The sequence below is a fragment of the Carcharhinus amblyrhynchos genome, chromosome 1 (assembly GCF_965287045.1).
Source record: "Carcharhinus amblyrhynchos chromosome 1, sCarAmb.v2.hapA, whole genome shotgun sequence".
Lineage (NCBI taxonomy): Eukaryota > Metazoa > Chordata > Chondrichthyes > Carcharhiniformes > Carcharhinidae > Carcharhinus > Carcharhinus amblyrhynchos.
Genome location: NC_137324.1, coordinates 76,260,956 through 76,280,933, shown reverse-complemented (window position 1 = coordinate 76,280,933; position 19,978 = coordinate 76,260,956). Strand labels below are relative to the sequence as shown.

General features: G+C 41.8%; 1 protein-coding gene across 1 annotated transcript in view; it reads right to left on the bottom strand.

Annotated features, from left to right (window-relative positions):
- Nucleotides 1–2,027: 2,027 nt before the first annotated feature.
- sgcz (sarcoglycan zeta) overlaps nucleotides 2,028–19,978 on the bottom strand; it is an 864,473-nt gene continuing 846,522 nt past the window's right edge. Inside the window, exons 7-8 of the mRNA XM_080198167.1 lie at nucleotides 10,516–10,639; nucleotides 2,028–2,222 (exon numbers count right to left, since the gene is read on the bottom strand). Coding sequence (XP_080054293.1) covers nucleotides 2,028–2,222; nucleotides 10,516–10,639 — 319 coding nt within the window. The remainder of the gene's footprint in view (nucleotides 2,223–10,515; nucleotides 10,640–19,978) is intronic.

Genomic DNA, 19,978 nt, shown 5'->3' with positions numbered 1-19,978 from the left:
CTGTTGAATGCAGGTTGTGGATAGAATTCTGACTTTATTGTGTTATTGTCCACCAGGCCCAAACTTGCTTGTTATTGGGGGTGGGGGAGTCAAAATTTAGCCCACTGTTACTGGATCCGAGTTGGTAAAGGATTGAAGTGAATGAGAATGGCACACCTTTGAGTTAGATCTAACCTAAATTTGAGTTTTATATATATGCTAAATTTCATTGTCGGAATTGATAACTTAAGGAATTCCTGAAAAAGTATTTCTGAACTGTTATTATTTTTATCTTTGCACCATTCTCAAAATGGAAGAATGAATAATATTGTACTATTATCAGGATTGCAACAAGTATATCCAATCAAGAGACGTGTGGTCCCATTATTTTATTCTTCACGCTACTCATTGCAGAAGATGATGCCAAAAACAAGAAGATATTCATAACGTTTGCCAACGGTTATTGGCTTTTAACTCCTTGTCCGAAAACACAGTTGGTAATGTGCCCACCTTTCAACCAGTTGGCCACAGGCCTGTTGATTCCTAATGCCATCTTTCTGTGAAGGCAGCTGCTCTTGCTGGAAGCAAACTGTGGCCATATTTGTTTTTCTCTTTTTGCTTTGGAAGTCAAACATAATTTAATTGTCAACTTTTCAAACCTGGCTTTTAATCCATGAGGGTCAATAACTTTGACAAGAGGCCTAATAACCCTCAGCGACAGTTAACAAGACATACAGCTCCTTTTTTATAAGTAGAAAAAATGTTTTCATTTTACATAAAGCAAGAGACATAGGGTACAAAAGCACAGCTTTTGTCATTTTGGCAATATTGCAATTTTACAAATATTTGCATAGAATGTGTAAGAAAATAGTTTCCTTTATCATTCAGATTAAATTTTTCATACATAAAGAAAATGTACTTTAATGAGATCAGTAAAGAAAGCAAGGAAAATGGCTAGCAGGCCTGGTGTAACACACAAAAAAAATTACCTGTGATGTCCTTCAGGGATGAGCGCAAATCCAAGATTGACATTAAGTGGTTCAGATGAACCAGGCCAAAACCAAGCTTTGCGAGGTTCAGGGAGCACCACATTTTTCAATTTGTCACTGAGCAGGAGAGAAAACAACAACTGAAGTAGGTGAAATTTGGTCTTATTTGGGACTGGCCCATAATATACCAGGTGTAATCTGGCCCTGGTTATACCAGGTGTAGTCTGGTCCTGGAAATACCAGGTGCAGTCTGGCCAGGTGGTATCCTCTGGGTGTTTTTCACCGGATTTAGGAAATGGATGTCCGCTCATCCCCTAATATGTCCTTCAGAATCTCTTGATGCTGTCTTACTGGTTAGTAGCAGCTGCATTGTGCAGTGTTTGGAATTTACATCACGTGGTCAATTCTTTGGTTTATACCACATCACGAAAAAAAACCCAATAACACAAAACCATTGTTTCACCGTCAATGTTGAGAGAGGTTCTGGGAAGATACAGTTGACATGATTTCTTTCTCACATTGAAAATAAAAGACACGAATGAACAATTGGTCCATTCCTTTCCAAATGAGTAACATGCAAATACCACATTATATGTAAATGCTCAATCAAAACTACTTAGGAATTTGTTGAACTCCCATTGGGTGCTATATGGTAAAACCAAAGTCCATTTCGATGTTGAAAAGGGAAATCAAGTTTTGAGAAATGACTTATCAGATTTGTGGTATTAAATATTACATTATTTCATAATCAGGTCCTGCTAACAACAAAAAAAAATGTGCTTTACTTAGATTAGCAAAGGCACCTGTGCATTTCTCCCCCTCTCTGGAAAAGGTTGGTATCCAGGTTCTCCTGGTATAGGCATATATCTCTTCCCCGACAGTTTATACACCGAACAGCCTATTCCCATTTGAAAGGTAGCCACGTCCTACTACTGTGCCACAGCAGAGGCTTTGTAACAACATTGTGGTTCCTGATTCACCATGAGAGTCAAAACAGATGCCAAGAGACAGTGTCGAAAAGGCTTTTATGGTGGTAGAATTGCAACAGAGTCCACAGATTTATATCCGCAAACAGATGTTGCTGTTCGACTGGCAGGTGGAACCTGTCGCTGCTGGAGATAGAAAGAGTTTTCCACTGGGACACACGCACACTTCATAGACAGTCTGACGTAGGTTCGAAGAAGTGGCTGAGGATGAAGGGATGGAGACCTGGGGGATGTTTCCCAATCGGATTGTCTTTGCATTTAAAAATATCTGAAGGAAAGAAATGAGAAGAGAAACCTCACTCACTACACTTTGTGATACCAGTGACTTATAGACTGTGATGTTGTAGACTGAACACGTGCAATGTTTATCACATTATTTAATTAAACAAAATGAAAATTTAGTTCCATTTAATTCATGCTGGCATACAAAACGGCCTCAGTGTAGAAGAGTTAACAAAATTTGAGTAATACAAATGTAAGACTGGATTTTTTGATCCCACCAGCAGGGGGCATTTTAGGCAGGACGGAAAAGCCACACTCCAGATTTTCCTGTCCTGCCACTGGCAGGACCAAAAAGCCTTGGATGTCATGTTTCAATGGCGCAACTTATCTTCAGGTCTTTGTTATGAAAGGCAAGACAGATTCTAGAATGATTCCAAAATCGGAATTCAATTTATTCCTAGTCCATTGTCGGATAGATTTTGGACTTTAATCAGATTTGATGACAGAACTCTCATTAAATTTTCTCTTGCTAGTGGCAGACCTGAATCTAACAGGAGCCAGTGGCACAATCCTGAGGTTATTTGTCCAGGAGTGCAGAGTTTTGTAAGAGAAATCAAATAGGATATGAATTGCAAACTGAAGATGCTGGAAAAACTCAGCTGCACCTGTGGAGACAGAAACAGAGTTTCAATTGCACATTAATTGTTTTGGTTTTTGTTTCTGATTTCTAGCATCTACAGTATTTTGCTTTTATTTTACGATCTGCTTTAGCTGACTTCAGGCAATAAGGTTTTGATGGTGCTTGAATGGTGCTTATCTTCATCCACCCAAAAATGTGGACCTTTCTGTCAGACAGGGCAGGTCTGAGGAAAGAACTGCCCACACTGGAAGCTTCCTTAGCTTTGCTGCATTTCCCCAGGTTGAGGTTGGAATATAGGTCTGTTCATTGACAGCAAGTGGACTCAGCTCTGGCCTAGACCTCCATTAAAATCTTAGGTTTATTGTAAGATACTTCAGGTTTCAAAGGGTTAAGAGTCTACTTTTGACAGTTGTTCCATGAAACTTAACAGCTTTTGGAAAAATTAGCTGCATGTGCAAAATGATTAATGGTCACAAGGAAACTTGATATTAAAAACCATGTAGGAGGAAGAACAGTCTGAGATTTGAAGCTGTCTACATCGTTATCTCTTGCCCCTGTTGCGTGGACTGAGAACTATTGTTATTTGGTAAAATACAATCAAATTTAATCTCTTTTACTATTTTCCAGTATTGAGGTTTCCTAGATTGCAGTTTAATAATATGTTTGCTGGGCTGTAGTACCATTTCACAGAACAATGGAGTCATAGGGCCATAGAGCACAGAACAGACCCTTCGTCCCATCGAGTCTGTACCAACACATTAGAAACATCTGAGCTCCCATTTAATTCCATCTGTCAACACTTGACCCACAACCCTGAATATTATGATTATGATGTGCCAAGTGTTCATCAGATACTTTCAAAAGGATGTGAGGCAACCCACCCCTACCACCCTCCCAGGCAGTGCATTCCAGACTGTCACCAGCCCGTGGGTAAAAAAAGGTTTTCCTCACATCTCCCCCAAACCTTCTGCCCCTCACCTTGAGCCTATGTCACCTCATGACTGACCCTTCAATTAAGGTGAACAGCTGCCTCTTACACACTCTGTCCATGTCTCTCATAACCTCGTACACCTCGAACAGATTGCCGCTTAGTCTTTTCTACTGCAACCTCAGAGAGCATCCCAGTGAACCTTGTCTGCACCCTCTCCAGCATAATCACATCCTTCCTATAATGTTGGACCAGAGCTGCACACAGTACTCCAGCTGAGACCTCACCAAAGTTCTATACAACTCCAATATGACTTCCCTGCTTTTGTAATCTCTGCCTCAATTGATAAAGGCAAGTGTCCCGTATGCCTTTTTCACCACCCTACCAACATGCCTTTCCACTTTCAGAGATCTGTGGACAAACACGCCAAGGTCCCTTTGTTCGACACAACCTCCTAGTGACCTACCATTCCTTGAGTAATTTCTTATTAAATTACTCCTTCTAAGGTGTATTACCTTACACTTTTCAGAGTTAAATTCCATCTGCCATTTGTTTGCCCATTTGACTATTCCATCTATATCTTCTTGTAGCCCAAGACACTCTGCCTCATTGTTAACCACCCATCCAATCTTTGCGTCATCTGCAAACTTATTAATCGTACCCCTCACATAGTCATCAATGTAATTTATATAAATGATGAATAATAGGGGACCCAATACATTTCTCCCTTGTTAGAATTAGCAAAAAGAATGATATTAAACCTGACATTTATTTACAGTTAAAACTCTTGTAGTTATCAACAGAAAATGCTTGTGCTCAGGCTGACAGACAAAGAAGACAGGGGAGGGGGTGAGGGTGGTGGTGTGGGGGTGAGGCCAGTGCTGTGGCCAGAAGTATGTGTGTGCCTTCATGGTGATTTGATGAAGTTTACGACAGTTTCGGTGTTTGCAGTTTAACTTTTTGGACGGCGCTCTCTGAGTAAAAAGATCTGGAGGTGACACAGGGAAATGAGCACATGTGAATAGGCAATGCAGAGACTGGATCATGCCTTCAAGCCAAATGACAACAAGTTATTTCCTTTATAAACTATTGCTTAAATATTGTATTGTATTAATTTTTGCTTATGCTAAATAAAGACACATAACTGTAATCAATACGGTGTCAGCAGCGAACAATTGAATAGATAGTCCAAAGGGATGACAAAGGGTCATCCAGACGCAAAACATTGGCTCTATTCTCTGTTCTCAGATGCTGTCAGACCTGTTGAGATTTTCCAGCATTTTCTGTTTTTGGTCCAACAGGACAATCCCATTTTGCAGATAAGCTTTTAAGGGGACAGTTCAAGCTGCAGGCAAAAAAAAACTTTAGATTTATTTGTGACAAATTACTTCCGATGTGCCATAATGAAATGGCCATATATTAGACCTATTCAAGTCAGCTAATCATTAATCCTAACATTATTGTTTCTCGACTGCACGACACTCTTTATGGTATCATGATCATGATATTTAGAATCTATCATTTCTGCAAAGATCCCTCAACAAAACACATCCACTTGCATGGCTCTCAAAGAAAGTTACAACAATTTTCATTTAGTTGACATTCCTTAAGTTCCACTTCATCAGTGACAGTGCAGACAGACACAGACTCCATTCCAAATCAAATGGCTGGAGCCAACTCCAGGCTCTGGATGCATCACTGGTGTATCAAAGGGAAACTTTTATCATGACATGGGAATGAGTAAGGGAGTGGGTCTAATTGGATAGCTAGTGCAAAGAGCTGGTGCAGGCATAATGGGTCAAATGGTCTCCATCAAAAGTGTAAGATTCTACAATTTGAAGAGGAAAATTAGAGCAGCTCTAGGCCTGTGCAAAGGTGGAACAGATACGGGTAGGACACAAAAAGATCAGGATTTGTTGTCCTCTTTGACTCCTAAGGGAGCCAGCATGGCACCTGTTTAAATAAAAACAAAAAATGCTGGAAATGCTCAGCAGCTCTGGCACCATTTATGGAGAGAGAAACAATCAACATTTGAGGTCTGTGACCTTCCATCAGTCCAGTCCAGATGAAAGGCCTGTTGCCAGACTTGAACACTTCCAGCATTTTCAGTTTTTATTTCAGAATTTCAATTTCCGCAGTCTTTTTGTTACTTTAAGCAATGCCAAGGCAAAAATCAGTCTAATCTAGGATTTGTTGTCTTAGCCTGGTAAAGGTTTTGTGTCTTTCAGGCTCATGCTAACTCACAGCTGAGGCCTTACAATGGTTTACTGGATAAAATTCTCAAAGTAACCCATAAATTCCCATAGATATGTCACTTTGATGTAGGAGAGATGGGCCAGTCGTCCTTTCCAGAAAATAACTTAAACTAAAACACAGGTCAGTGTATCAGTGGAACTGAGTTGTATTCCAAAATAAGCCTAATGGCAAGTGATCTGACCATTCCCTGCCCTTTGACTCAAACAGTTTTTTTCAGTAAGTACTGTAGTCGCAAAATCCCAGCCTGCAGGTGCAGCAGGTGGTCAGGAAGGCGAATGGGATGCTGGCCTTCATAGCGAGGGGGATTGAATATAAAAGTAGGGAGGTCTTGCTGCAGCTGTATAGGGCACTGGTGAGGCCGCAGCTGGAGTACTGTGTGCAGTTTTGGTCGCCGCACTTACGCAAGGATATTTTGGCCTTGGAGGGAGCGCAGAGGAGGTTTACTAGGCTGATACCGGAGTTGAGGGGGTTGAGCTATGAGGAGAGGCTGAATAAACTAGGCTTGTACTCGTTAGAGTTTAGAAGAATGAGGGGAGATCTCATTGAGACATATAAGATGATGAATGGGATGGATAGGATAGAGGTGGAGAGACTCTTCCCACTCAGAAAGGACAGTAGGACTAGGGGGCACAGCCTCAAGATAAAGGGGGGGGCGGTTTAGAACAGAGTTGAGGAGGAACTTCTTCACTCAAAGGGTGGTGAATCTCTGAAATTCTCTGCCCGTTGAAGTGGTGGAGGCTGCCTTGCTAAATATTTTTAAGACGCGGGTTGATGGGTTTTTGATAAGCGAGGGGATTAAGGGTTATGGGGAGAGGGCGGGAATGTGGAACTGAGCCACGACAGATCAGCCATGATCTTATTGAATGGCGGGGCAGGCTTGAAGGGCTAGATGGCCTACTCCTGCTCCTATTTCTTATGTTCTTATGTTTAGTGGTGACAAAAGCATGCGTAAGGATTACAGCTGTGGATGTGTTGAGGAAGAGATAAGAGCATACTTGGTTGATTTTAGGTTGGTCTTTCTGGTGAATATGGGATTGGAAGCTCAGCTGAGGCTCTAACAGGAGGTTGGATGTTGTCAACACTCTGAACCAGCATGAGGCAATGCCTGGGGAGGAAGATGAAGTCAATGACTAGGATATGGTGTTTGTGGCAGGGATCAAAGATTGTCTCCTTCAAAGGCATTCATTGGTAACTTATTATGAGCATTTTTGCTCTTTAAGTGTAAAATTCCTGCCTGAATTTCTACACAATTTCCTAATTGTTGACTTTCATGTACTAGTATTTTCCCATAGTATATATTTTGACTGCATTGCTGTTGCAAATGGGACTTTGAGATTACATTTTCAAAGCTTCACACCAAGGGTTTCATTTACTTGCCTCCACCAGTGTGTTTTGGGTACGGGACATGTAAAATGGGGTCAGTGTGCCCACCCCAACACCGCTCTTCCCACCCATGAGTTCACCCCAATCATAGAGGAGGTGGGCAGATGCCAAACAGAGAGGTGGCACGGTGACACAGTGGTTAGCACTGCTGCCTCATAGTGCAAGACACTGGGGTTCGACTCCAGCCTTGGGTGACTGTCTGTGTGAAGTTTGCACGTTCTCTCCGTGTCTGCATGGGTTTCCTCCGGGTGCTCCGGTCTTCTCCCAAAGTCTAAAGATGTGTAGGTTAGGTGGATTGTCCATGTTAAATGCACAGGATTGGGGATGGGGGAGGGTGGGGGGAGGATGCTCTTTCAGAGAATCATTCAGAGAAAATTTTGGGCTGCCTGCCCTTGCGCAGCTGCCCATGCCAAACATTTTATGGTTTGTGCAGAATATTATCTTGGGCAATTGGCTTGATAATAAGTCTGATTGACCCTGGGCTACATATTTGAATATAATGGGTGGGCACTTGATGAGTCAAATGGCCTTCTCCTGCACTGTATGGATTCTATGGTAAACTCGGCAGCCCACCCATTATATTCAAATATGTAGCCCAGGGTCAATCAGACTTATTATCAAGCCAATTGCCCAAGATAATATTCTGCACACACCATAAAATGTTTGGCATGGGCAGCTGCGCAAGGGCAGGCAGCCCAAAATTTTAAAAATCTCTTCAAAGAGCAGGAAGGAACTCGATCTTTGCATGCTGCCCTTTGCCAATCACTGGACACCAAGCCCCCTAAATTAAAATCCCCCCTTCCTTCCTATCTGCCCAAAGACTTAAACCCCTCTCTGACCTAACAAACCTCCTGCAGAATTACTGGCTTCAGGGATCCACGGGCCTGTTTCCTTCTTCTCCTGTAGTGCAGACAGCTGCCAATGATGCTGCCAGGATTGATGGAGCTGCCGGCCAACTGGCTTCAGTCCCACACGGCCCTTGTCTAGTCTCCCCACAGCACATAATGTCTAAGGGCTGGGACAGCATGGAGTCAAACATGTCTCCAGTGATAGAATGGGGATGAGCCATTCCCCCAATGGTATTATTCAGCCCCAAGTATGCAATGGTATTAAATGTATCCTGGGATCCTGTATATAGTTAAAAACTGACAATCCTGTCAAATGTTAATACAGGGGACATATCAAATTCCTCTTTTCAGATTTTCTATGTCCTAACATACAGGACTGTCTAAACGGATCTTAATGAGTTAGTAATCAGACTGATGCCTTCTGAAGAACAGAAACTTTCGCTATGCACTTTCCTTGCAGCCCCTGCTACTGACCCGGTATAATTTTAAATGAGAGCTCATTATTTGTGGTTGTACTCTTCAGTCGCTCAGTAGTTTAAACTGTTGGTGAAAATGATCCAGGTCTAATCACTGAGCATGAAAGAATAACAGTCACAGCTGTGAAGCAAAACATTGAAAAAATGTTGCAGAATGACTGCAAGCAAATAATTTAATCACAGATGATATCCATAAATCATTCAAGTTGCAGTTTTCTGGGTTTTAACATTATTTGATTTGATTAAATGACAGCCTATTATTCATTCTCAACCAACAAGGAATTTCCATTTTACATAAGACTCATAATGCTTTTGTAAGTTAGCTTCAGTATTAAATCAAAATTCCCTTCATTTACCCTCCTGTCAAACCCAGCTGTTTGACAGAGCAACTCACCTTGTCCTATTCCCCTACCTTTTCCCTGTAGCCTGTACGTTCTTTTCTCAGATAATTATTAAATTTGCGTTTGGAAGCCTTGATTGAATCAGCCTCTGCCATACACTCAGGCCGTGCATTCCAGATCCTCACCATTGACTGCATAAACAATTACTTCCTGATCAAAAACAGAGAATGCTGGAAAAACTCAGCAGGTCTGGCAGCATCTTTGTTTCCTTATGTTAATGTTGTTTCTTTTGCCAATCATCTTAAATCAGCACCCTCTAGTTCTTAACTCTTCTGACAAAGAGAATAGTTTCCCCCGATCTGCTCTGTTCAGACCCTTCTTAATTTTCAACACCTCTATCAAATCTCTTCTCACACTTTTCTTCTCCAAGGAGAACAGCCTCCGTGTCTCCATCCTATCAGGTGATTGAATCCATTGTTGGATGATTCAGGTGGAATCCCAAAATCAATTCAGGGCCAGAGTAAATATGGTTAAAAATAAATATTTTATGTAAATATGTTATGTAAATATATTAAATATATAAGGTTTGAGATTGGATAGGATGTCAATAGCCTCTCCTTGTGCTGGGTGCCTAGAAGCTAGCAAGCAAAGATGCCACATTTTGCTTGTCCTACACACCGCACGGCAAGCTGCCCCACCAGCCACTGGATTCATAGCACTGGCATCACAATGTGTCCCTTTAATTTGCCATTAATTGGCTACTTAAGAGCCTCAATTGGGAGCCGGGCACGAAGATTGGCCACTGACAAAATTGGGATGGAAGTGCTGAGGTAACACACCCGCCACCCCCTCCCTGATTAAATGCCCCCACCAACAAATTCACCTCAGGGGAAGGCACAAGATTTCACCTGATGTGTGCAGGAACTTTATTTACAAGAGTTTTCTTTTTAATGTCTCCTCCACGCTGACAGCTCTTTGCTTCCAGTAATTTCTACAGTTCATTTAGTTTTCTCTAAATCTCCACTCAGGCTTAACTAATCAAGATCAGCAAGCATCAATAATAAATAGACTCATATAATCAAACATGCAACAATTGAACAGTGCAATGGCACCTCATAAGATTTCATACAATCTACAGCAACAGTTTCTTCTTAATCTTCTCCTTTCCACAAAAAAACAGCCTCAATCTACGGAATGCTCTTGAATGATTATATTCTCCCAGTTCTGATACCATTTTTGCAAACCATTTCATCGCTTTTTCCAGTTTTGCCCTATCCTTTTTGCATTAAAGAAGTAACATATAAATTTAAAATTAACTCTTTGCTTTGTATCCTAATCCTTTAGACATGAACCACAGTGCTTTGCTTGCAATCTTCTGTGTTCAACCCAGGGCCATGTAACATTTTGATCCAAGAAGACACCTCTGTGACAGATCAACAAGTGCAGATCTCCAGCAGGAGAGCTCACCTCCCCATCTGTAGACTGGAGCTGTAGTTCTCTTCGACATGTTGCCTTCAGGTCCCCCTCAACTGCAGTTAAATGCACTCCCTTTGGGGCTTCCATTGTCAGTGTCCGGGTCGGAGATTCCAGCCTGCAAATTCAATTGCAAAACAAACTCACAATCAACAAAATGCCTTCTAATATTAGTTTGATCCAGGAGCACCTCCGGGTCTGTGGAAAATGGATTGACCTGTCAAATTAAACCATTGATTTGTTAGGAGACTGAAAATGAAGAAAACAATAGTATTTTCTTTGTTCAGGAAGCCATGGGCATTTTAATCAAACAGTAAAACCTCAGCAAGATTTATTTTGGTCAAGGTTTAGATGCATTTCACACAGAATTGTGTCTCAAGAAGCTTTTTTTTGCAACTTCTGACATAATGACATGTACAAGCAAATGAAAAAAATACCCAATTGCCTTTTGAAAATAAAAAGTTTCGCCATTCGCCTTCAAGAGAATTTTTTAAAGCTAAGAAATAAGAAAAATATTCCTTGAGGCAGGTAGCTGGGGTTTGGAGAATTTCCAGCTTGGCCTACCCACCTCAGGAGGAAATGCTCTCTTGGTGGGATCTTCATGGGGGGTGGCTGTAGTCAGGACAGTCGGCCCAAGAAGAAGTATTGAGGCAATCACGGGGCAGCCAGATGTCGAGATCGACTGTTTAAAAGACTCACCTTGATGCTGGGGAACTTGACCAAAAAGGATCCTCCAGCCCTCACACCTCACACCCTCCAAACACTCCCCATGCCTCATCAATGCCACCTCATGCCTTCCACCCATCACCTAAAGTCCCTCATGCCTTTTACGGACTCTCCTCTTCCACCCAACCCCTAAGTGCCTTTATGTCTCCAAGCCAAGTTCTGCTCTGCGGCCCACCCTCTGGCTGGAATTTCTCTCCTATTCCCCATTGGCTGCTGGCATCATAAGTGGCTAGAGTGAAAAATATGAGAAGGCCAAAAATTGGTTTTATGTGATTGTAAAACCAGTCTGGTGATCGCCAGTTCCACCTACCAATGGCAGGTCATGTTTCCATTACAGCACATCAAGAATGTCATTTTAATACATTTGTACCTCATTATAAGCCCCTGCTTGCTAGAGTCATCTTCCACACGGCCATCAGAGAAATGGACTCTCCTCATCTGTCTTAAATGGGCAACCCTTTATTTTCAAACAGCTCTAGATTCTTCCACAAGAGGATACATCCTCTGCACATCCACCCTGTCAAGTTCCCTCAGAATCTTATATATTTCAATAAAGTTGCCTTTTATTCTTCTAGACTCCAGTGAATGCAAGTCTAGCCTGTCCAACCATTCCTTATAAGCCAACTCATTTCAAGATTTAGTTTAGGAAACATGCTTAGAAGGTGGACAGGACATTGTGGCAAGTGTCCACAGTGTTCAGCAGGTGTTCAAGGGATGCCTCATTGAAATTGGGAGCTGTTGTCTTCTGGGGTTTGGAGGCCAACTCTACTCCAATTTGGAGTATTGTGTTCAGTTCTGGGCACCTTATTTAAGGAAGGATGTTAAAATGAGAGAAAGTGCAAAGGATATTTGCTAGAATGATACCAGAAATGAGGAATTTTAGATACAAGGAAAGATTTAGAAATTGGGCTTATTGTCTTTGGAGCAGAGAAGATTAAGAGGTGACCTTACTGAGGTGTTCAAAATTATGAACAATTTTGACAGAGTAAAGAAGGAATTTCTGTTTCCCCTAGTTGGTATAGAATCCCTACACTACAGAAGTAGACCATTTGGCCCATTGAGTCTGCACCAACCACAATTCCACCCGACCCTATTCCTGTAACCTTACATATTTATCCTGCTAATCCTCCGATACCAGGGTCAATTTAGCATGGCCAATCAAACAACCATGCAAATTTCTGGACTATGGAAGGAAACCAGAGCACCTGGAGGAAACCCAAATGGATGGAGGAACAATGTGCAAATTCCATACAGACAGTGAACAGTGGCCGGAATTGAACCCACGTCCTTGGTGCTGTGAGGCAGCAGTGCTAACCACTGTGCCACTGTATATCGGTGACAAAGGATCCCAATTTTAAGATGTTCAGCAAGAGAGCTAGGAGTGAGATGAGGAGAAACTTTGTAACTTAAAGAGTTGCTGGGATTTGGGATGCACTGCCTGAGAGAGTGGTGGAGGCGGATTTTATAGAAGGTTTCAAAAGAGAGCTGGATACATATTTGAAAATGATTAATTTAGAAGGCTACAGAGATAGGGTTGGAGAATGGGACTAATTGGGTAGCTCTTTCAGAAGCCAGTGAAAACATAATGGGCTGAATGGCCTCTTTCTGTGCTGTATAATTCTATGAAAGCACAGTTACTTCTTATTGAACAAGGCTTCACTTGTTTGTAAGATTTTTAATACTGATATCAGAACAGTAAAGGGGAAGCTCTTGTCAGAATCTTGCTGATTTCCGGTTCTGTAGGAGATGGTGTTTCCCATTGCAATTTGTGGTGAAGCAGTGAATGACAGACTGCAGCTTCAGTACTGCTGCATTCACTGATGTTTGCGCTAAATGCTGGTGTTGCAGTCAGATTCAAGAATGAATAGAGTAAACAAAACAAAACATGAATTCCAGACCCTTGTTTTACTTCCAGCTTACTGCTATGAAGTCAACTGCAGGCAGAGAAAGAGAGTAAATGGAAAGCTCAGTGAAAAAAAATTGTAAAATAACATGCAATACTCCTAATTACCTGGTAACAGTAATTGTAAAGAAATGTGCTCATTTATCTTCCAGCACACCAGCCTCTAATTTGGTTATCTGCATCTGTCCCACAGTGAATGGAAGGCTGGAGCTTGGCATGGGGGTATGATGTGACATGGGGGTGGGATTGTCCCAGCATTGCACTAAATGCAGGTGCGGGTGTGAAAAACAGCACTTTCCCAGCTGGCTGAAATAGTCTGTTTCTGAGCTGTATCATCTGCCTCCTGCCTCATTAATTATGCACGCATGGGAAACTCACCAGATTGCGGGTGGCCTCAGATATACCCACTGCATTATAACCGCAGCATATCTTCAGTCCAAGCAGCACATTTAAACTGCCTTTACACACACTTAACTCAATCTAACCAGCAATACTCCAAGTATGGTCTGACCAATGATTTGTAGAGGTGTAGCATCACTTCCTTGCTTTCATGCCCTCTGCCTCTATTTATAAACCCCAGGATCCTATATGCCTTCTTTACAACTGTTTCAACTTGCCTGGTCACCAAGGGTCAACAAAGCCACTCAGATTGTAATGGTGATCTGTTTAATATTTACCGCTAAACAATTGATCTGGTCTTGCAATAAATAATACTATATTTGGGAAATGTTGTTAAATGTTTCCATTATGATAAATTTATGTATTTTTAATAATATTGTAAAGTGTGCACATTATATTATAGATTCTATATTAAACCCAATGCGCATATTGCATCCTCTATAAAGTTTAGTTTTAAGAACAAAAGAAAATAAGAAATAGGAGCAGGAGTAGGCCAACTAGCCCTTCGAGCCTGCCCTGCCATTCAACAACATCATGGCTGATCTGTCGTGGCTCAGTTCCACATTCCCGACCTCTCCCCATAACCCTTAATCCCCTCTCTTATCAAAAACCCATCAACCCGCGTCTTAAAAATATTTAGCAAGGTAGCCTCCACCACTTCAACAGGCAGAGAATTCCAGAGATTCACCACCCTTTGAGTGAAGAAGTTCCTCCTCAACTCTGTTCTAAACCGCCCCCCCCTTTATCTTGAGGCTGTGCCCCCTAGTCCTACTGTCCTTTCTGAGCGGGAAGAGTCTCTCCACCTCTATCCTATCCATCCCATTCATCATCTTATACGTCTCAATGAGATCTCCCCTCATTCTTCTAAACTCTAACGAGTACAAGCCTAATTTATTCAGCCTCTCCTCATAGCTCAACCCCCTCAACTCCGGCATCAGCCTAGTAAACCTCCTCTGCACTCCCTCCAAGGCCAAAATATCCTTGCGTAAGTACGGCGCCCAAAACTGCACACAGTACTCCAGCTGCGGCCTCACCAATGCCCTATACAGCCGCAGCAAGACCTCCCTACTTTTATATTCAATCCCCCTCACGATGAAGGCCAGCATCCCATTCGCCTTCCTGACCACCTGCTGCACCTGCAAGCTGGGTTTTTGCGACTCATGCACAAGGACCCCGAGGTCCCTCTGCATCGTCGCCTGCTGCAGTTTTTCTCCACGTAAGTAATAATCCTTCCTACCATTATTCCTACCAAAGTGGACCACTTTGCACTTGCCAACGTTAAATTCCATTTGCCCCCAATTATTCATTCATGGGAATGTGGACATCGCTGGAGAGGATAGCATTTATTCTTAACCTAACTGCCCTCTAGCATGCAATGGTGAGCTCCGTTCTTGAACTGCTGCAACCCATCTGGTGCAAGTATACTCACAGGAAGGTAGTTCCAGGATTTTGACCTAGTGACAATGAAGGAACATCACCATAATCCCAAGTAAGGATGGTCTTGGTGAGGAAGTTGCAGTCAGCAGTGAACCCATGTGTCTGCTGGCCTTGTCCTTCAAGATGGGAGATGTGTTTGGAAGGTGCTGTTAAAGGAGTCCTGGTATGTTGCTGCAATGCACCTTGTATATGGTACACATTGTCTCCACTGTGCATTGGTAGTGGATAGAGTGAATGTTTAAGATGATAACTGGGGTACTGATCAGACAGGCTGCTTTGTTGTGTCCAGGAGTGTTTCAAGCCTTTTCAGTGTTGTTAGAGCTACATGCATCCACAAAAGTGTGGAGTTATCTATCACATTCCTGACATGTACCATGTGTACAGACGTTGGGAAGTCAGGAGGTGAGTTGCTCACTGTAGAATTCTTAATTTTTAACATGCTCCTGTCGTCAAAATATTTATCCAATGAGTCCAATTAAGTTCCTGGTCTCCCAGAATGTTAATGGTGGGGGATTCAGCAATGTTAATGTCATTGAATGTCAATGGGAGACGGTTAGAGTCTCTTTTATTGGAGATGGTCATTGCCTCGTATGAACGTTAGTTGCCATTTATCAGTCCAAACCAGAATGCTGTTCAAATTTCCTGCATGGGTACACAAAATGCCTTTGTGTCTGAGACATTACTTATGACAATGAAGACCATGCTGTCACCAGTGAACATCAACATTTCTGTCCTATAATAGAGTGATGGTCATTGATAAAGCAGCAACGTTCTAGGGCTGAGATAATTGGTCTCCAATAATCACCTTATTTTGTGCCAAGTATGACTGTAACCAATAGAGAGTTTTAGCCCCTCAACCCCATTGACTCTAGTTTTGTTAGGGCTCCTTGATTCCACTCTTGGTCAAATGCTACCTCGATGTCAAGATTGGTCATTCTCACTTTGAAGTCAGGACAGCTGTTAGATCCCATAACGAAAAAAACCACTTCTAAAATAGCTAACTGAAATAAATACCGATTAAAGATCTATCACCTCCAATTCTTCAGTGTGTAACATGAACAAAGGATGTTGGGCTAGGTCATGCACACCATGTAATTCTCTGATCTGTGCTGTATCAACTCATCTCAGCCATTATTCTCAGCATTGGAGAGACAAGCAGTGAGTTTTCCCAGCATTCCTCTCTACTATCCAGCATGGCTGGAAGGAAGTACAAGTGGACCTGGTGAGATGATAGAATCAGTGTTTTGTATTGGCTGTGATGACCTTGATGGGTTAAAATCCATTCAATTACCAGGTCTATACATGAAGAACAGCCACTTTGTAAGATAAGAGAGGACACCTATACCACAGTACAAGATGCTGCCTTCAGAAGATGTGAGGTTACAGGAGAAAACTGAAGGGTCATTAAACAAACCAGGATAAGGAAGACCATTCATGCACGGAGATGTGGAGCACATATTGGAAGTCAGTGAAGATTATCACCATGTGCGTAGAGATCATAACATTTGACACTGAAAGAATTTCAGCAAAACTTGTTTATAGAGCATGAAACATCACTTCACTGTTATTGTTATTTAGTATAGTTAACCATGTATTTCACTTTTTTTGATCGCTGAATATCCTTTAAATTCTTAAAAGTAAAAATTACGTTTTCTGATGCAACAGTTGCAAAACTATTTATAAATATTCATAACATAAGACAAAATTAAGCACACATCCAACCACTGAAGCATTCCTTTAGTGGGTTCAATGGGTTCTGTTAGGGTGTGCAGTTATGATTTTATAAATTTTTAAAAAACATGTTTTCAAGGTCATGTTAACTTTGGACTAAGTTTATATACTATTTCCAAAATAGACAATGAGGATTACTTGACTTTCTTCTTTTGAATTCATGTTGGAACCTCTTCAAACAAGTGAAATCCTTAGACATATACATTTAAAATTCCATGAGTGTCCCAAAGGAGTAAACATCATTGACTTGATGGCTTTTCCTCCAAACACAAAAACATGAGCTGATAAGCCATTGTAAGATGTAAACAATCTTAACCCTTTTGATCAGTGCAGCGTTTAAGGTGACTTCAGACAACTGAACGACCACTGCTTTACATGGAAAGATGACTTGGCATTTTGCACAGGTCACATGACAACAATGACCATCTGAGTTTACCTGCAAAAAATGCACTCAAAAGGGCATGAAGCCAGCAGATCCTGAGAGATCCATCCTGAAGAAGCATCAACCCACAAAAAGACCGAGAAGCATCTAGAAACAGCCACAGCTTCTTTTGTAAGTAACTAGACAGTTTGAAATTGTCATGTCTTCAGAACCAGAAAAAAGAAACCTTCACCCCTCCCTATAACCCTGGTTCTACCTAAGGCCACCTGTTAAAGCAACTTCTGGCAATTCAGCATTGGAAGCCACCACAGCTGCAAAACAACTCTAGAATCTTAAAACATTGAATGCAACACCTCAACTTGAAAACACTTCAGGTCTGCAACAAATATGGGCTAATCTCGATTTACATCTATGTATTGTTTTATTTCCGTTTGTAACCATCCTTTGTGTGTGTATATCTTCATAACTTTAGGTAACTTCCAGAGCAATAGATGAGGGCGGCACAGTGACGCAATGTTAGCACTGCTGCCTCACAATGCCAGGAACCTGGGTTCAATTCCCAGCTTCAGCCACTGATTGCGGGCAGTTTATATTTTCTCCCCATGTCTGCATGGGTTTCCTCCGGGTACTCCGATTTCCTCCCACGGTCCGAAAGACTGGTTAGGTGCATTGGCCATGCCAAATTCTTCCTCAATGTTCCCGAACAGGTCCCGGAGTATGGCAACTAAGGGATCTTCACAGTACCTTCATTGCAGTGTTAATGTAAGCCTACTTGTGATAAATAAATAAATTGAAATAAACTAACCTTTTTTTTAAGTAAAAAGACTTTGATGTTGGGTTATTTTTAAATTGAATTGCCCACTCCATAGGAAAGAAAATCTGCACATACGCACAGACAGATATATTTTTCAGGGGTGACCTTGGAGAAACACTTTTTGACGCACCTATGACAACTGGGGGCTCGTGTCTGGGATTGAACCCAATTGTGGACCAGACAGATTAAACAAATTGTAAGTAGAAGAGGAATACAACATAGATCCAAATTGTTGAAATCAAATGAGAATCTGCAGCAGCAAGAATTTTGAAATGGCTAACAATAAAAGTTAAGATGGTTAGTTTAGATGCACATTTATTTTTCTTCTTTATTCTTTAATGGGAAGTGGGCTTCACTAGAAGGTAAACATTTCTTGTCCATCTTTAATTGCCCTGGAATGGCTAGCTAGGCCATTTCCAAGTCAACCACATTGCTGTGGATCTGGAGTCACATGTAGGCCAGACAGGTAAGGATAGCAGGTCTCCTTCTCTGAGGGGCATTAGTGGACCAGATGGATGTTTAACACAACTGACAATGGTTTCATGTTCATCATTAGATTTTTAATTTTATTAAATTCAAATTCCACCATCTGCCAGGCAGGGTTCATACCTGGAACCCCATAGCATTACCGTGGATTACCAGTCCAGTGATAATGCCATTATGAAACTGACCTCTCATTAGTGGAACAGGACAACTTAAAGTGAGCACTGTTGAACATAGACTAGCTAAAAGCCAGAGCTAAGCAAGTAGGACTTAGAATGCTAATAAGATAGAGACATGAGTTTCTGAGATGCCAGCTGAGTGTTTGGGACTCTGTCCAGAATTGGGAAAGTTGATGAAGCTGAATTTAAAGCAGACCAGGTTGCTTTAATTAAAACACACAATATCAAATATAATAGACACAATGGGCCAGATGGCCTCCTTCTGTGTGGTACAAATTCTGTAATTCTGTAAATATAGTTGAAAAGCTGAAAATAGGGACAAGATTCTTGGCCTTCCTTCAGCATTTTTCAGTGAGGGCAAAGGGCCGTTCAATGGTTGCAGAATCCTCTGGACCCACTGCTGTTGATGGGAATTCGCATCGACATCACCCCGCACCACCAGGAAATTTGTAGCAGGGCATGAGCTATCAGTGGGACCACAGAATTCTGCCTCAGAGTCTAGCCTAAAGCTAGAGTCTTAGGAAAGCGAAGTAAGAGGAAAGCCCCACAGGAAAAAGGAATTCCTAGCTCCAAACATTGGAGATGGCATTGCAGACACAGAAACCTAGAGACCGAAGACAGCTTCCGACTGTTAGGGAAAATCTCACTCTGCCCAGTAACCATCCGAATCTCTGCAACTGAGGAACAGGTTTTAATGCTCTAAAATTCCCCAAATTTGTTCTCAAGCTGAAGAGGTAGATGTCTTTACCACTTCTGAAAAGGCAGTGAACAGTCTTATTGGTCAGAAGAATTGTGGACATTCATGTTACAAGTCAGCTATCAAGAAAGGCCCAGGAACTCTATCCCACACTATCCCCTGAAGTGACAGTTCATTATGAATAGTTCAAAGTTGCCATTCTTAGCGCCTGTGAACTAGTGCCAGATACAAATTCGGAATTTCCATAAGAAACACGCAGACATATTCGGAATTCAAAAGAATTAAACAAATTACATTCCATCAGAGGTTCTGTGCTTTTAAAGCATTGCACACTTACAAAGAGTTGATACTGTTTAAGGACTTTATAATTTGCCTCCCCGGAGTCCTAGGCAAGGTTCTCTGATTCCACTAATACTGCACCCTCTGCTGAAGATTTCCCAGTGGTGTGGGGTGGCTTATATCTAACCATCACTAGGGAGAGGGTATTGAATAAACTAATGGGATTAAAGGCAGATAAATCTCAGGGACCTGATGGCCTGCATCCTTGGGTATTAAAAGAGGTGGCAGCAGAGATAATGGATGAATTGGTTGTGATATTTCAAAATTCCTTGGATTCTTGGAAGGTCCCAGTGGATTGAAAACTTGCTAATGTAACTCCCCTGTTCAAAAAGGGAGTGAGGCAAAAAGTGGGAAACTATAGGCCAGT